This window comes from Petaurus breviceps, unplaced genomic scaffold (assembly GCF_028583685.1).
Source record: "Petaurus breviceps papuanus isolate PSGF00001 unplaced genomic scaffold, PetGlider_PUasm1.0 90692, whole genome shotgun sequence".
NCBI classification, from domain to species: domain Eukaryota; kingdom Metazoa; phylum Chordata; class Mammalia; order Diprotodontia; family Petauridae; genus Petaurus; species Petaurus breviceps.
Window position 1 is genome coordinate 7,228,117 of NW_027187313.1, and position 16,562 is coordinate 7,244,678.

Genomic DNA, 16,562 nt, shown 5'->3' on the forward strand with positions numbered 1-16,562 from the left:
GAGGGCATAGAAGAAAATGAAGGAAAATAAGGGTAATACAACATCACTATGTCCCTCCAAAGATAGGGTGAAGTTTCAAGAAGTCATGTATCAACAAAATGAAGTATTACCAAGTAAAGGAGAAAAAGCAATGAGAAAATATGAGGACAAAATGTGCAAATAAAAAAGTCCCTGCTAACCTTCAGTAACGTAAGTTTCAGAAAAGAGAAAAAAGATTTCATGGAACTAAGGAGAAAATATATGGCAAGGGAATGCAGTCAGTGGGGGTGGACCAATTATTTTAAAAATTGGCACTGAAATAACAAAGAGACAGATGATGGTGGCTAGAAAGGCCAGCAGAATAGAAGGATTTGGGCGTGTGTGTGTGTGTGTGTGTGTGTGTGTGTGTGTGTGTGTGTGTGTGTTTAAATAAGAAAGAACTGTGTGTTTATAGGCAAGGAACTAAATGAGAAGAAAAAGGAGGTTCATCTAATTCACTCTATGATTCATTATCTTATCTCCTTGCTATTTCAAGCTGCATCACCAACAAAGAAATAATTTCTGTTTTGTTTTGCTAAAACTTGGAGGTAGGGAGATAGTGAAGGAAGTTTTATCTATAACTGAATAAAGCTTTGATGTTTTGGGGGTTTTTTTCTTGCAGCTCCAATGAAACTCTGAAAAAATTTCAGTGAGTTTATTAATTTTACCCTATATACATTCTTTCCCTTCTAAAAAACAGAGCAGAGGTCCTCAATGGTTTTGAATGTAGGCTTAACAAGCAATTATAGTATTCTAAGTGAGCTTCCTCAATGTTGGATTTAGGATTGGAATGTCACCAAAGCTCCCCAAAGGTCCTTCCTTCCTTCCTGGATTGGCATTGATGGCAGAAACCTAGAAACTAATGTAAAGAAACCATAAAATTATGTGGAAGTGAATTAAAGATGGTATGTATCTACTTCCTCCCATAATTTATAGTACAGCAAATATATATATATATGAAGTGATCATGTAAAGAACCCATGGTTTTGCTCTAACATCCTACAAAGGAAGACTTCATCAGATGCCCTACATAGTTAAATAGAGATATACAGCTACAGATCCAAACCCAGGTATGTTGATACAGATCTCAATTCAATTCCATCAACACTTATTACAGGTACAGAGATGCTAGTTGCAAGGAAAGATAGGGAGCATACTCTATTTAATCATTGCCTGCTCACAGGGAATACTGAAAGGCTTTATTTTTAAAACTGATATTTGTCAGTTATCCAGGATAAATGTCCATACACCATACTCTATAATGGTTTGTTTTATTTTTATGCCAATTAGCTACTTAATTCTACCTGAATCTAATTTTAGCACTTTATTCATATTACTATAATGGCATCTAAAATCCAAGTTGTGATTTGTAAACCTCTAATATAGATTTTGGCTCAAAAATACTAGAGATGGCATGATTTTTTTTAATTTTTTTGCTTTTTGGAGGGGGGAAGGTAGGGGAATAGGGGTTAAGTGACTTGCCCAAGGTCACATGGCTAGTTTTGTGTTAAGTGAATGAGGCCAAATTTGAACCCAGGTCCTCCTGACTCCAGGGCTGGTGCTCTATTCCCTGAGCCCTGCATGATTTTTTTTAAAAGAATAAACTATTTACTTCTATTTGGAAACAAGATAAGAAATTCATCCTAATCCCGAGAGAAACTTTTTTTTTTTAATATCATGCCTTTTCATGCTGAATTTATTTGACACCAAAACTTAATATGAATTACAAACTGGGGGGAAAGTTTGTTTCTGAAAACAATTTATTCCACTGCAGAAAAGATTGAATCTGCCCCCTTTAAAACCAGAGAGGGGAGGCAAACATGTATACAGCAGGTAGAAACATGTAAGACAAATATAGAGAGGCAGGAACAGATAAATCTAATACAAATGAATTAGTCTCTTAATATGAGAATTTAAATATTTTGACAATAAAGCATGCAATGGACTATTTTGAACAAAATAATGACAGAATAATGAATAAATTAAGTATTTGAAAATGCAATGACAATGTTTTTTGTTGATGTTCAAGCACAGATGTTAAATAAATATAGCTACAAATTTATATTATCATTGATTTTCTGTGCTGTTTCAAACACACTGCCATCTTAAAATTCATTTACAGTAATCCAACTTTTGGCATAATCATAAAGGCTATAATTTACATAAGGAAGCTAATTCATGCCTCAAAATTCTATTCAAAGAAAACTTAATAAGTAGATGTTAAGTTGTAAAAGATGAAATTAAAATTTACCATCTTCCCAGCAATTCTCCCCATGAATATAAGATCTTCTCAGGGCAATCCTTAGACACATCACCAGTACCACTTGAGAGTTCATTGTCACTCTCTGAAAAAAAAAATATTCAAAAATGTTTCACACAAAAAATACTAAAGTACATTCAAATAATACACTATAACTGAATGCCATTTTATCTCTAAATTTTTTAAAAGCCTTGAAAGTTATACTTATTATCAAAAATATGTAGTAATCCAGGTTAAGAATTTCAAAGCAAAATCTTTTCGTTAAGAAAATTTTCATATGCATTTTTCACTTTAGAAATTAATCCACTTAAATCTTCTCAAAGTAATAGATTAAGTCAAAAAGGGTAGAGATGGTAATATAATTAGGAACTCTGAATTCAATCTACTCTTCTACTCAATTCAAAAAAATCCCAATTAGTATATATATAGAAACTACCAAACACACACATAAACAGGCAACACACATACACACACACACACAGATGCACATGCAACACCTACATACAGATCTCTGAAAAGACTCGACAAACAGCAATCAGTTTTTATAATATACCTACCCAAAACCTTTTAGATTTCTAAAACCAGAACATCTAAGTGGTTTAACTTTTGATAAAAGACAACTTAAATACCTGTGTGCCAAAGTGTTTCTTCAATTCCAATTTAAAAAAAAAAAACAGAAAATGTGTGGAAACTAGGACCAAATGGCTTTGATCGTTACTACTTCATGAAATAGTGTGAGGTCTGGAAGTCCTATTCCCTACCTGTTTTGATTTCCCTTGACATTTTAGATATTTTGTTCCTCCAAATGAGGTTAGTTATCATTAGCCCAGCTCTATAAATTGCCTCTTTGTTACTATCACTGTCACAGTAGAAGAATGGCCCAGCCACAAGCACTGAGTCCTTCCAGTTACTTAACTGTCTGCTTCTTTAAGAAGCCTTTTGTAACTGTCTCTATACAATGTTGAGTGTGCTCTCTCTCATAGTCTGACACCCATTCAATATTTACATTTTGTAGTCATTTTTGACTGGCACTTGGCCTTATATCTCAGCCTCCTAGATTTGTCATTGCTGTGTATTTGTACTGGGAAATTATTTTGCCACAACATTTTCCTGAAGCTATTCGTTATTTCAATTAGTTTCTTTACTGATTCCCTTGAATGTTTTAAGTAAACTTTCCTGTCATTAATTAAAAAAAAAAAAAGTTTTATCTTCTCTATTCCTGTTTTTAAAAGGCTTTTACTTCTTTCTCATCTTTCTGCTATTGTTAACATTTCTAAAACTATTCTAACACTAATAATAGAAGGGAAAGAAGGAATCCTTGCTTCACATCTTTATTCCTTAGCAAAGCTTCTAACGTTTAGGTTCTTAATGGTTTCTGTATATCATGGACCCCTTTGGCAGTCTGATGACGCCTATGGAGTCTCATTCTCAGAATCATGTTTTTAAATTCATAAGGTTAAATAGGTGTGTTTAAAAGGAAAACCAATTATACTGAAATAAAGATGTATTTTTTTCCCCATCTAGGTTATCAGCCCTTGCTAAAATCTATCCACTAACAAGGGGTCTGTAGATACTTGGTGAAGAAAGTTCTTGCTTTCCTTTCCTGTTCATGTTAGGCTATTTTTTTTTTTTGGTCTTAGATACATTTTATTCATTTCTTAAAACTCTTCTAGGCTTCTTTTACAGAGTTTTAGCATAAATTATTTATTCAAAGGATTTTTCTGCATCTATTATATAATCATATGACTTCAGACAGTTTTCTTTTAAACTTAATGCATCATTGTTTTCCTAATGTTGAACCAGTCTGGCATTCCTGGCAAAAATCCAACTTGATCATAACAAATGATTTTTTTTATAAATAGCTATAGTCTTTTTGCGATGATCTAATTTAAATTTTTAATCCATATTTATTAATGATAAGAAACCATAGTTCTCTTTACTCAATCCTTCCCAGGTTTAGTTATTAAAATGAAATTTGTCTCACAAAATGAGTTTAAGAAGTTTTATTTCTTGATATTTTATGATACTTTGTGTACAATGGACAATAATTCTTCTTTAAAATTATTTTTCTAGGGGTGGCCAGGTAGCACAGCGAGTAAGAGTACCGGCTCCAGTGTTGAGAAGACCTGGAGATCGAATCCCAGGCTCAGACACACTTAGCACCCACCCAGAAACACCTAGCTGTGTAACCTTAAGCAAGTTACTTAACCCCAATTGCTTAGGGGCGGCCAGGTGGCTCAGCGAGTAAGAGCACCGGCTCCAGTATTGGGATGACCTGGATCAAATCCGGGCTCAGATACTCAGCACCACACCCAGAAATAACTGGCTGTGTAACCTTGAGAAAGTTACTTAACCCCGATTGCTTTAAAAAAAAAAATTATTTTTCTATATGTCCAATGAGACAAGGATTTTTTTCCTTTGAAAGTTCCTATATAGCAAGTTCAATTTCCTTTTCTGAGACTGAATAACATAAGGTCTATTTGGTGTTCAATTAATTTGATTATTTTAGATTTTTGTAGAATCTTTCACTTTATTTGAATTCTCAGTTTTCTTAGAATGTAAATCTGTGTACTAATAATTCTCCTTATTTCTTTTCTGTTGCTAAGATTTCCTCTTATTTTTTGTTTTATTAATATAATTTTCTTCTCTCTTCATTCAGGATGGTAGATATCTATCAATTTTGTTAATGTTTTTTAAAAACCAGGTCTTAGTTCATTACTAAGTTTCAGTGTCTTTTTATTTTCCAATTAATGTAGTTCTTCTGAAATTTTTCAAACTTTCATTTGTTTTGTTTATTTTGGATTTGTTGAATTTCTAATTTTTTAAACTGGATGATTAGTTCATTAATCTGCCTTTTTCTAATTTGTTACTATATGCTTTTGTTGATGCATACTTCTTTTTGGTCATGGCTCACTGTGACTCCTTTAGGGGTTTTCTTAGCCAAGATACTGGAGTGGTTTGCCATTTCCTTCTCCAGCTCATTTTACAGATGAGGAAACTGAGGCAAACAAGGTTAAGTGGCTTGCCCAGGATCACAAACTAGTGAGTATCTGGGGCCAGATTTGAACTCAGGTATTCCTGACTCCAGGTGCGACACTCTATCTACCACACCACCTAGCTGCCCCACACTTTTACCAATATACTTTTTCATATGGTACAGCTCTGGTCACATTCCAGAAATTCTGGTATGTTCTCTCATCATTATCGTTTGTTTTTTTCCGCACAGTTTTTGATGTTTCTATGATTTCTCCTAACCCAATCAACAACCACAAACATTTATTAAGCTCCTACAACGTGCCAGGCAGGGTCGTATGCTAAGTGCTATGAATACAAAGAAAGGAGCTCATAATATAATGGGAGAATCAAGATGCAATCAAATATGTACAAAGAAAATATACAGGATAAAACTGGAGGTAATCTCCAGGGGAAAAGGCATTAGCATTAGGGGGAATAAAGAAAAGCTTCTTGCAAAAGGTGGGATTTTAGTTGGGACCTGAAGGCCCCCCCAGAAGCCAAGGGGAGGGGCAAGAGCAAGAAAAGCATTGCAGGGAGTCAGCAAATGAAGTGAACAACAAGGAGGCCAGCATCACTAGACTGAACAGACATGGAAAGCAGTGAGGAATAGGATGACCGGTTTACATCACTGTCTTTATTTAGATCTGTGTGTGTCATTTGCTTGTGATCCCTGCATCAAACACTCTTTGTTATATTATGCTCTACAAATAATCCTTACATTTCTTTGTGTCCTACCCTAGTACACAATCTGTTAAGGTGCCATATAATACTGAGATATGTGTATCTCATTAGGGGTGTCATTATATAAATGAAATATTACCTTTTAGCTCTAAATTCTTCAACAATTCATACATTTCTCTATTCTCCCTCATTTGTCTTACTATTGGATGATGGAGACTAGACAAGGAAAAACTGAAAATGTTTGGATTCAATATCTAAAACCTGAAAACATAAATTACCCCAGGAAGAACTATTCCCTGTACAACAAGAAAGGCTAAAAAAAAAAAACTGGAAAACAGTATGGTAAAAATTAGGTTTAGATAAATGTGTTACGTGATCTAAGGGATAAGAACTGTTATTTCACCGGTACATCAAGCTCCTGGGAAGAGGAAAGTGCCTCTTAGCAATGCAGGTCAGCACTGTCTTAGCAAGTTCTAGTCCTAGAGGTCTGCCTAAAAGGTCACTTACGTGACTTGGCCCATCTCACAAGCTGCACTGACAGAGGCAGGCCTTGAGCACAGAACTTCCTCATTCTGGGTTCATATCTCTGTCCACACTATGTTGCTTCTACCTAACACCATATACCACAGAATATTCAAAATGGATACATGTCTTGAACACTTAAGATCATAGCATAAAAAAAGAGAGAAACAGATCACATACTGGGCATAGGCATCAAGGGCGAGGTGAGTAGAGGGGTAAATTTTTAATCAACAGACAGAAGCAATTACAAAAGATAAAACCAACAGTTTTAATTACATAAAACTGAAAAGAATTTGCATGAACAAAATAAATACAAAAAGAATAGATTTATATCAAATGTCTGACAAGGTTCTGATCTGATAATCAAAATATATAAACAGGAATACATAAAATCAAAAGCCATTCCCAACAGAAAACTATTAATGACTATATGAAAGAATGCTTTAAATCACTAATAATAAAAGACATATAAATCAAAACCACACTAGGGTTTCCCCTTCACACCAACCATCTTGTCAAAGATAAAAAAAAATAGCTAATGTTGGAAATGCTGTGGAAAGACAGGCACACTAAAGTATCATTGGTAGAGCTATGAATTGGTATAATCATCTTAGAAATCAATCTGGAATAGTTCAAAGAGAGTAACTAAAATACCATTTGACACAGAGATACCCCTTTTCGGCACATAGCCCAAGGGAGTCAATGATGCATTTATCTAGACTGTAACCAAGATTGTGACATAATACTATGTGAAGGCATTTAGGTGGGATGAAGACATTTTATCTGAATCAGAAAAGGAGCTGGATGAAATCTGATAAATAGGAAGCAAAAAGTTTTTTTTATCAATGAAGTGATAATTGAATGAAGACTGCATTGCTAAAATACTAGTAAGTAGGGGGGTAAATAATTGGATGGCTAGAACCCTTCATTGTACCCACTCTGACTTGTCAATGTCTTTCTAACAATGGGGCATCTAGAATGGGAAATCTTTGGATGAAGCTGGCCTTTCTGACTGCTTTTTTCTTTTGCTTGCTCATCCTGACCTTGCAATACACTAAACCCAGTATTTCTTTTGTCCAAATCTGGGTGTGTATATACACTTGATTTTTTTTTTTTAGCCCAAGTGTAAGGCTTTTAATTTTTTCCTACTAAATAGTCCATGTTTTAAGCTGTAAAACACTATTTCATCTTGATTCTGTTATCCAACATACTGGCTGTAACTCCCAGCTCCATACTATCTGCACACATTTGATAACCACAGCTTTTTGTGAGTGACTGATGAAAACAATGAACAGGACAGAAAGAAGGACAGAATTCTGGGGAATTCCACTAGAGACCTTTCACCAGGTTGGCATCCAACCATTAATACTGACTTCGTGGGTCTTGTCCTTGAATCAGCCTTGAGAAAATGATGTTTAAAATTCCTTTGAATATTCAAAGTGTGATTGATTTTAATTACATATAGTTTTTGAGTCATGCAAAGTTTAACGGATAATTTCTATAATTCTAATAAGAAGCTTCTTTACATCTGTAATATGATAAGAGTAAGAGCTGACATGACATACTACATAGGGAGCCAGCCAGTCAGTCAGGAACACTTGGGTTCAAGCCTAGCCTCAAACAAAAACAGGCTCTGTGACACCGGGCAAGTCGCATAACCTTGCACAGTGACCCAAGTTAATGCTCAAAAACTGTAAGTTACTGACCTGCAATGGAAGAGGGAATTTCTTCACCAGGAGTTACTTCCCTATGACACTGAAGTCACAGGTCTAGGGGAGGAAAAGTGCTTCTAAACAGTAAGCATTACTTTGAAGAACAACAAATCTCTTGATAAGAGCCAAGCACTACAATAACAAATATAATTTTCACAGCCATCTATGATATTTTAAAGAATAATTTTAATAGACTTCTGTTAGCCAGGTGAAAAATTCAGTTTGGCTACAGCATTGTGTATGAAAAGGCATAGTTTGCAGCTAGAATGATGGATTAAGACAGCATCATGGAAGTCCTCAAATTAAACTCAACAAGCATTTATTATTATGTGAAAGCCATTGCACAGCTAACATAAAAACTAAATAAGGTTCTCTCTCCTTTCCTTTTCCACGCTGCTGCTGCAGTCATGAGTATGCTCAGGCTTCAGAAGAGGCTTGCCTCTAGTGTCCTTCGATGTGGAAAGAAGAAAGTATGGCTTGACCCCAATAAGACCAATGAAATTGCCAATGCCAATTCCCGCCAGCAGATCCGGAAGCTGATTAAAGATGGGCTTATCATCCAGAAGCCCGTTACTGTGCACTCTCGTGCCAGATGCCGAAAAAATACTCTGGCTCGAAGGAAGGGCAGGCACATGGGTATTGGTAAGAGAAAGGGTACTGCCAATGCTTGTATGCCTGAGAAGGTGACCTGGATGAGGCGAATGAGGATTCTTCGCCATCTGCTTCGAATATATCGTGAATCCAAAAAGACTGACCACCACATGTACCACAGCCTGTACTTGAAGGTGAAGGGAAATGTGTTCAAGAACAAACGAATCCTGATGGAGCACATTCATAAACTAAAGGCAGACAAGGCCCGGAAGAAGCTCTTGGCTGACCAGGCTGAAGCTCAAAGGTCTAAGACTAAAGAAGCACGAAAGCGTCAGGAAGAGCATCTGCAGGCTAAGAGGAGATCATCAAGACTTTGTCCAAAGAGGAAGAGACTAAAAATGATCCTCCCCATCTCCTCTGTACATAGTACCCTTCTATTTGGCATATGCAATAAAAATGGACAACTGTCAGCCAAAAAAAAAAAAAAACTAAATAAGCCCTACCCTCAATGAGCTTACTAAAGAAATACGGCATAGAAATGTTATGCTACAGAATTTGTACTTTATCCTGTGAGTAATGGGGAACCATGGTGAGATTTGGAACAAGGGAATGACGTGGGTAGACCTATACCTAATAGATTTTACCTCCACTCCTTAGCATCCTCATATTTTAAGGGTGGTATTAAAGAGACAGAGGCAGCAGAAATTCTAAGTCATGGAAAGGATGTCAGACTATCTTTAGTCCAATCTATACCTGAAGAAGGAGACTGATGCAATGGTAAGGGCAAGTAATGCTGTACATTGGTCAGGCTACATCTGGAGGACTTGGGCGACTTGGGGCACCACATTTCTGAAATGATACTGATAAGCTACAGAATGTCAGGGAGGGAATAAAGAAGGGTTTCACGTGTATGCATACATATAGATACCAAAAGAACTCAATAGCTGCCTTTAAGTCTTTGAAAGTCTGTCATTTGGAAAGGGGATTTTAAAGGTTTGTTTCTGGTTTGGTTGTTTGTTTTTTGGCCCCAGAGGGAAGTCAGGATTGAAGGTGAATGTGCAAAGTAGAAAATTCAGACGTTTTGGCTAAGAAAAACTTACTAACAATTAGAGCTATCCAAATTGGGAGTAGGGATTTCCCCCTCATTGGAGATCTTTAAAAAAAAAAAAAGATGGAGGGGATGGCTAAGTGGCACAGTGAATAAAGCACCAATACTGGAGTCAGGAGGACCTGAATTCAAATCCGACCTCAGACACTTAACACAAAAACTAGCCATGTGACCTTGAGCCAGTCACTTAACCCCAACTGCCCTACATTCCCCTCTCCAAAAAGCCAAAAAAAAAAAAAAGATGGAGACCTACTTGTTGGTTATGTTTTAGTGGGGAATCTTTAAAAGGCATAAGTTGGACTAGATAGTCACTGAGTTCTCTTCCAACTCTCAAATACGGTAATTCTATGATTTAGAGAGTGAGAATGGGATCTCTGTTATATGAGAGGTTCAAGGTAAGAAAAGAGACTGCATAAGCTGACTCTTCTGTCTTGGATCCTGAGACTAACTTTTTTGTTCTTTATCCAGGATGAGGGGCATTTTAGAGGGGCTTTATAAAACTGGTAGGAACTGGGAGATTTATTCCTAGTATAATAAACAGACTGAGGTAAGGTACAAACATGTTGTAGAATGCTAAACAGACCAGGCTAGTAACAATGAGAACTTGATTTGAACAGCATCAGAAAGAACAGAGAGAAAGAAAAGGAAGTAAAAGACTTTCAGGGGTAGAATCAGGAGAAGAATAGAGCAAAGGTCAAACATAGAGCATAAGAAACAGTCAAGAACCAGGCACTGAGAGAGCAGGGCAAATAAAGCAACTCCAATGGAACATAGATACATGGAGGGAGTCATGGGAAAGGTGGCTAGACAAATCACACGGTGCCAAATCATGGTAGGCCTTGACAAACGCCACACAGTGATTTAAATTTCATCCCTTGGTAAGAGAAATCCAATGAAAGACTTTAATCAGAGGTGTTACATGGCCAGATAGGTCAATTTGTAAGAAAGCCTGGTGGCAAGGTGAAATAGTATTCAGAGCAAAGATATAATGGGAGGCAACAGCAACAGCTGAGATTTGTGATGAGATCCTATAGCTGAACAAAAGCCATGCATAAACTTGAACAGGATGTTTCCACAGGAAGATGGGGAGGAGAAAAAGAGTATACACTAAAAGTGCTCAGTAAGTAAAGACGCTCTTCCCACAGATAAGGAATCAGTTATTTTCTGAAGGAGCAGTAACTTCCCACAAAACAATAAAGAAGATGTACAATAACAAGCAGATGTTAGGAAGGGATGTTTTGGACAAGTGAGAAGAGTCATAGACTCACTGGTTTATTCGGAGGGGCTTGGGGAGTGGGGGGAGAGTGTGGAAAGAGACAAGGCACAAAGATGATAGTAGTGAGTGAGATAGATGGGTTCTGGGTTTGGCTAGAAATGTAACCCTCACTGGAATGTTCAATGAGAGGTGAACTGAAATTTATTAAATTTCATAAATAATACATGGAGGGAGTCATGGGAAAGATGGCTGGAAAAATCATATGGTGCCAAAACAAATAAATTTTATTAAAAAAAATTCTTTCATCTACAATTAGGAACGAGGAAATATGCTTAGGTTTGAAAAGTCAATGCATACTCGTGATGAAGAAGAGGGGGCTCATATGAAAAATAATATGCAATTTTAGATAACCACAAATACAAACCAAGCCAAGAGCTTAATGCTACTCTAAAAATTTAATATAATCTTGGAGTAAATTAATTTTTAAAATGATTCCCACTAAACTATAAATTAAATAAAATACATGTCTACTAAATGTTTTTTTTTTTCCTTGATGAATCAGAACACAGTTGGGGAATCATTTACTTCTGGCCCTCACATTTTTAAATTTTAAGACACATTTACACAGAATACAACTTTTAAAAAAGTGAGTCCTTGTAAGACTCCTTGTAATAATATAAGGAAATAAATTGTAAGACTCCTTGTAAAAATAAAAGGAAATAAATTGTAAACTGACATTAAAGATACACTGATGAATAACATGTTTCACTAGGCCTCAGTGAATGGATAAAAGTCAGTCTCAATTTTTAAGACCTTGCTTTAAAGTTACTGTTAATCTTATTTTTTGGCCTTGCCTTAAAAACTGCTCTTTTTCTGTAAACTGGTATTGATTCAGAATTTTAATAATTTGGGTAGTGTCTAGGTAGAAATGTACCTTTGTAAAATCAATTTTTAATTATATGTTAAATAGATGAGTCTAAAAAAGTAGAATGATGGGGCAGCCAGGTGGGAGTCGGGAGACCCGGAATCGTTCCGGCCTCAGATACTTAACACCCACACAAAACACCTGGCCGTGTAACCTTGAGCAAGTTACTTAACCCCAATTGCTTTTATAAAAAAAAAAAAAAGGTAGGATGAGACCGAAAGGACAGTGTAGTAGAGTCAAAAGACTCCTGGTTTGGCAGTAAGAGGGCCTAGTTTGGATTTCTATCTTGCTCATTGCAATCTCTTCATAAGGAAAATGAGAGCGTTGGATTAAATGTCCTTCTCTTCTAGCTCTAAATTCAATGCCCCACGAACATCTTCTATCCATGTATATGCGGAATGGTTGAAAGAATCAGATATATTTAACCTGGGAAAAAAAGGAAGAAAGAACAAAGGTCCTCAAACATTTAAATTATTATCATAGGGATTAAGTGTGTTCTGTTGTAGCTACAGGGGGCAAAACAAAGACCAAGGAAAGGAAGTTAAAGGGAAAGAGATTTTGATTCGGCATGAAGAAAATAGAGTGGCAGCTCTTGTGGTGACAGACAGCAAGCCACAGACCCAGGAAATCTTGCCTCTGACATATTTAATGGTTGTGTAACTACGGACCACTCAAACCAGAGACCATGCCCTGTCACCCCTGGAACTTCCCTGTGGGCCCCCCTGTCCTGCTTGTTGGCTCTCTCTTCCCTGGCCATATTTCATTTCACTCCCTAATCAGTTCATCAGCTAGCATTTATTAAACACCTACCATGTGCCATGCACCCCAGTGACGACTGGGGATGTGCAGATAAGCAAAAAATAGGACCTGCTTTCAAGGGGCTCATTTTAATGGGGAAGACAGCTAGCAAACAGCATGCTTAAACAAGATACATAAACGTGATAATTGGGAGGTGATCTCAGAGGGAAAGCACTGAGACTGAGGAGTCCTGGGAATGGCTTCTTGCAGAAAGTAGGATTTTAGTTGAGACCTAAAGGAAGCCAGAGAGAAGCCAGGAGGCTTCTGAAGAGGGAAAACATTCCAAGCACAGGGGACTGCCAGTGAAAAGGTCAGGAGTCTGGAGACTGAGGTTTGTTTATGAGGAAAAGCAGAGAGACCAGCATCACTGGACTGCACAGAGAGCACCTGGAGTGGGGTGTGAGGTGTAAGAAGACTGGAAAGGGGCCAGGTGATGAAGGCCTTTAAAAGTCAAACAGAAGATTTTTAAGTTTGTTCCTGGGGACAATAGGGAGCCACTTGAGTTTAATGAATAGGATATGACATGGTCAGAACTGGGCTTTAAGAAAACCTCTTTGACAAGGGAAGGAGAAGAGAGGGGTCATTCATCTAACTTTAATTTTCTCACCTTTAAAATGATGACGCTGGAGTGTAAAAGTTTTTTTAGAATTTTTCTTTAGAATTTTCTTATGAATCAGGAGTCCATTTGACTTTAAGAAGTAGATTCTTTTTGTAGTGGAAGGGGGGCAATCAGGATGAAGTGACTTGCCCAGGCTCACACAGCTAGGAAGTGTCTGAGGTCACATCTAAACTCAGGTCCTCCTGACTCCACATCCAGTGTTCTATCCACTGCCCCATTTAGTGCCCCTAAGGAACAGATTCTGAGACTCTACTGAAGTACATTAGAAGGTGAGCTGAGTAAAATTCCTAGAAATACATGTTTTTATTTTTAGTGTTCTGCTATTTCAATTTAAAATTCAATAGATATATTTGAATATGTCAGAAAATTTAGAATTAAAATAAAAAGGTATTTTAGAAATTTCTCCAGAATACTGAAATTATTACTAATTCATTAGTAATGAAGGTTTGGTTGAATAATTTTATTTCCAGTACAAAATGACTACAAAGAGACATTATGTGTACTCCATATTTTAATCACTCAGGTGATACTTAAGGAAAAAAATGTTACAGTCCATGTTGAAGATCTTATTTTATTCCATCTCTGATCATATGTTCCTACTTTCATCAAGGTTCATGTGCTGGGGATGGTTAGTCTGGAAAAGAGAAGACAGAAGTACAATTTGATGGTGGTCTTCATGTATCTGCCATGTTGATCTAGAGATAAGGAAATAAGCCATCCTCTAGTCAGCCCCAGAGGGCAGATCTAAGACCAAAGGTAGGAACTGAAAGGTTCAATATAACTCTCTGAAAGAGTTTCCTAAAAAAGGAATGGACTGCAATGAGAAGTATTTGCCTCACTCACAGCAGTGGTCTTCGAGGACAGCCTTACAGCCGCTTATCAGGGACACCATAAATGAATTTCTTGTTCAGGTACAAGTTGGACTAGAAAATTCCTAAGGTGCTTCCCAACACGCAATCCTATGGTGCTGCTACTGCATGATTCAAAAGCTAGCCATAAATGAAGGAGAGAGCACTGCCTGCTCTCTGGAGGTATTCAAACAGAGGCAAGATGGCTAGCTCGGAAGGAACCTTACTTTGGGTGGCGGACTGCTCTCAATGATTGCTGTGTTCCTTGTCGACTCGAAAGTTCTAGGCTCCTTACACAGAGCATTTTCAAGACTACAATTATATCATTGAAGACAAAAAAGAGAAAATATAAGGAAAAAATGTTGTTACAAGTCTTAATCAAATCATTTTGTAAGCTACAGAAAAAATAGATGTCAAAAATCAAAAGACATTAAAAATTACCAACATCGGGATGGCCAGGTAGTACAGCGAGTAAGAGCACTGGCTCCAGTGTCGGGATGACCTGGGGATCAAATCCGGGCTCAGACACTTAGCACCCACCCAGAAACACCTGGCCGTGTAACCTTGAGCAAATTACTTAACCCCAATTGCTTAGGGGCGGCCAGGTGGCTCAGTGAGTAAGAGCACCAGCCCCAGAGTCAGGATGACCTGGGATCAAATCCAGGCTCAGATACTTAGCACCACACCCAGAAATAACTGGCTGTGTATGTAACCTTGAGCAAGTTACTTAACCCCAATTGCTTAAAAAAAAAAAAAGAAAGGAAAAGAAAATTGGAGATGCAAGGGACATTCAAAGACCAAGTTGAAAACCAATATTTGACACATGAAGTAACTATGTTCCAGCAAGGTAAAAGTAAACATTCCTGAGATCACAAAGCAATCTTGAATCTCTTTAGGGGTTTTCTATTTCTAAGCAAAGATTTTTATTTTGCTGCTGAGGACAGCTGGTAGCATTACTGAAGAAGGAAATATACATTATATCTTCAAAATAAAATACATATAATCACACACTTGATCATTTGAAAGATCCAACTAATTAGATTTAGCATTAGAAATTCTAAGAGTTTTATAAAAGATAGAAAGCTATACATTTCTGTTCTTGCTTTATTCTAAATAAAGAAGGACTAGTAAATCTTAACACAACTAGTGACATAACTTCCTCAGGAGAATAAAGTAAAAAAAAAAAAAGACTGCCAGTACATTCAATCATAGAATGATGGCATTATAGCAAAACTAAGTAGCAATTGACAGCAAATTTTCTTCTGCACCTTCTTTTCACACGAATGCAATACGTTTATATTTTTAAAGCTAAGAAGATAGTGGCAAAGAGACAGAAGATATAAAATTTAGATCAAATAAAATAAATATACACAACATATCAATCAATCAAAATAGTACAAAATGTTTAGCTTAGCTTTTGTGGCAGATTGCTGAGAAAAATTACTATGCTTCTATTAACAAATTATTTTATCCCATTTATAAAAGAAATGGAAATTTGAAGCCTACTTCCAATGGTCAACAAAGACAGTTTAAATTTGATGGTATTCTGTAATAAATATGGTCAAAGGACATTATGAGATTGTTATCTACCACCACAACACAAAACCTAGTTTTCTTACAGTGTAATTACCCATGTAAAGAATGAAAAGAGAAACTACATCATAGAAAACTGAATTATTAAAGAATTTTTCAGAGATGCTTAACTTTTCCTTTCTGATTTTTTTCATAATCTTATCAGTTATCATTCAATAAAAGTTAAGTCCTATTAAGATAACCTTCATCTCTTTACCATGATGTTTTATTTTTTTTAATTATCATTACAATTCTCTTTTCTTCCCCTAAGGGTAGGGGAATAGTTTAATTTTTATTTATACATCCTCTTTAAGCTTTTATAGCAAGTAAGCTCATATTGAGTTCATTAGAATAAAGATGGCCTATACAAATCACCTTCCTTTTATCCAACTTACTTTGCATATCCTGACAGAACACAGTATTAACACAGGTTCAGAGGAAAAGACAAGGTTTATTTCAGTCTACTAGTAGGGATGTTGTGGCCAGCAATGACTCTTTCATTGGTCTGAACTATTTGGTTTATATGTTCCAATATAATTCTACTCATAGCAAGTTCAAGGGTACCATCAAGGATAAGAATAGAAAACTAGTGATAAATGGAAAAGGCATTACTATCCTCTAGGAATAGGATCCCAAATGGGGAAATGCGAGTGCTCAGTATGGAAGATTACACCGGG

At 36.5% G+C, this 16,562-nt stretch overlaps 1 protein-coding gene and 1 pseudogene across 5 annotated transcripts in view; one reads left to right on the forward strand and one right to left on the reverse strand.

Moving 5' to 3' along the window:
• RABGAP1L (RAB GTPase activating protein 1 like) overlaps window positions 1-16,562 on the reverse strand; it is a 694,415-nt gene that overhangs the window by 505,589 nt on the left and 172,264 nt on the right. For all 5 annotated transcript variants that reach the window (XM_069065530.1, XM_069065529.1, XM_069065528.1 and 2 more), the window contains one exon: window positions 2,270-2,363. In XM_069065530.1, coding sequence (XP_068921631.1) covers window positions 2,270-2,363 — 94 coding nt within the window. The remainder of the gene's footprint in view (window positions 1-2,269; window positions 2,364-16,562) is intronic.
• Window positions 8,540-9,295, forward strand: LOC138144205 (large ribosomal subunit protein eL19-like; annotated as a pseudogene).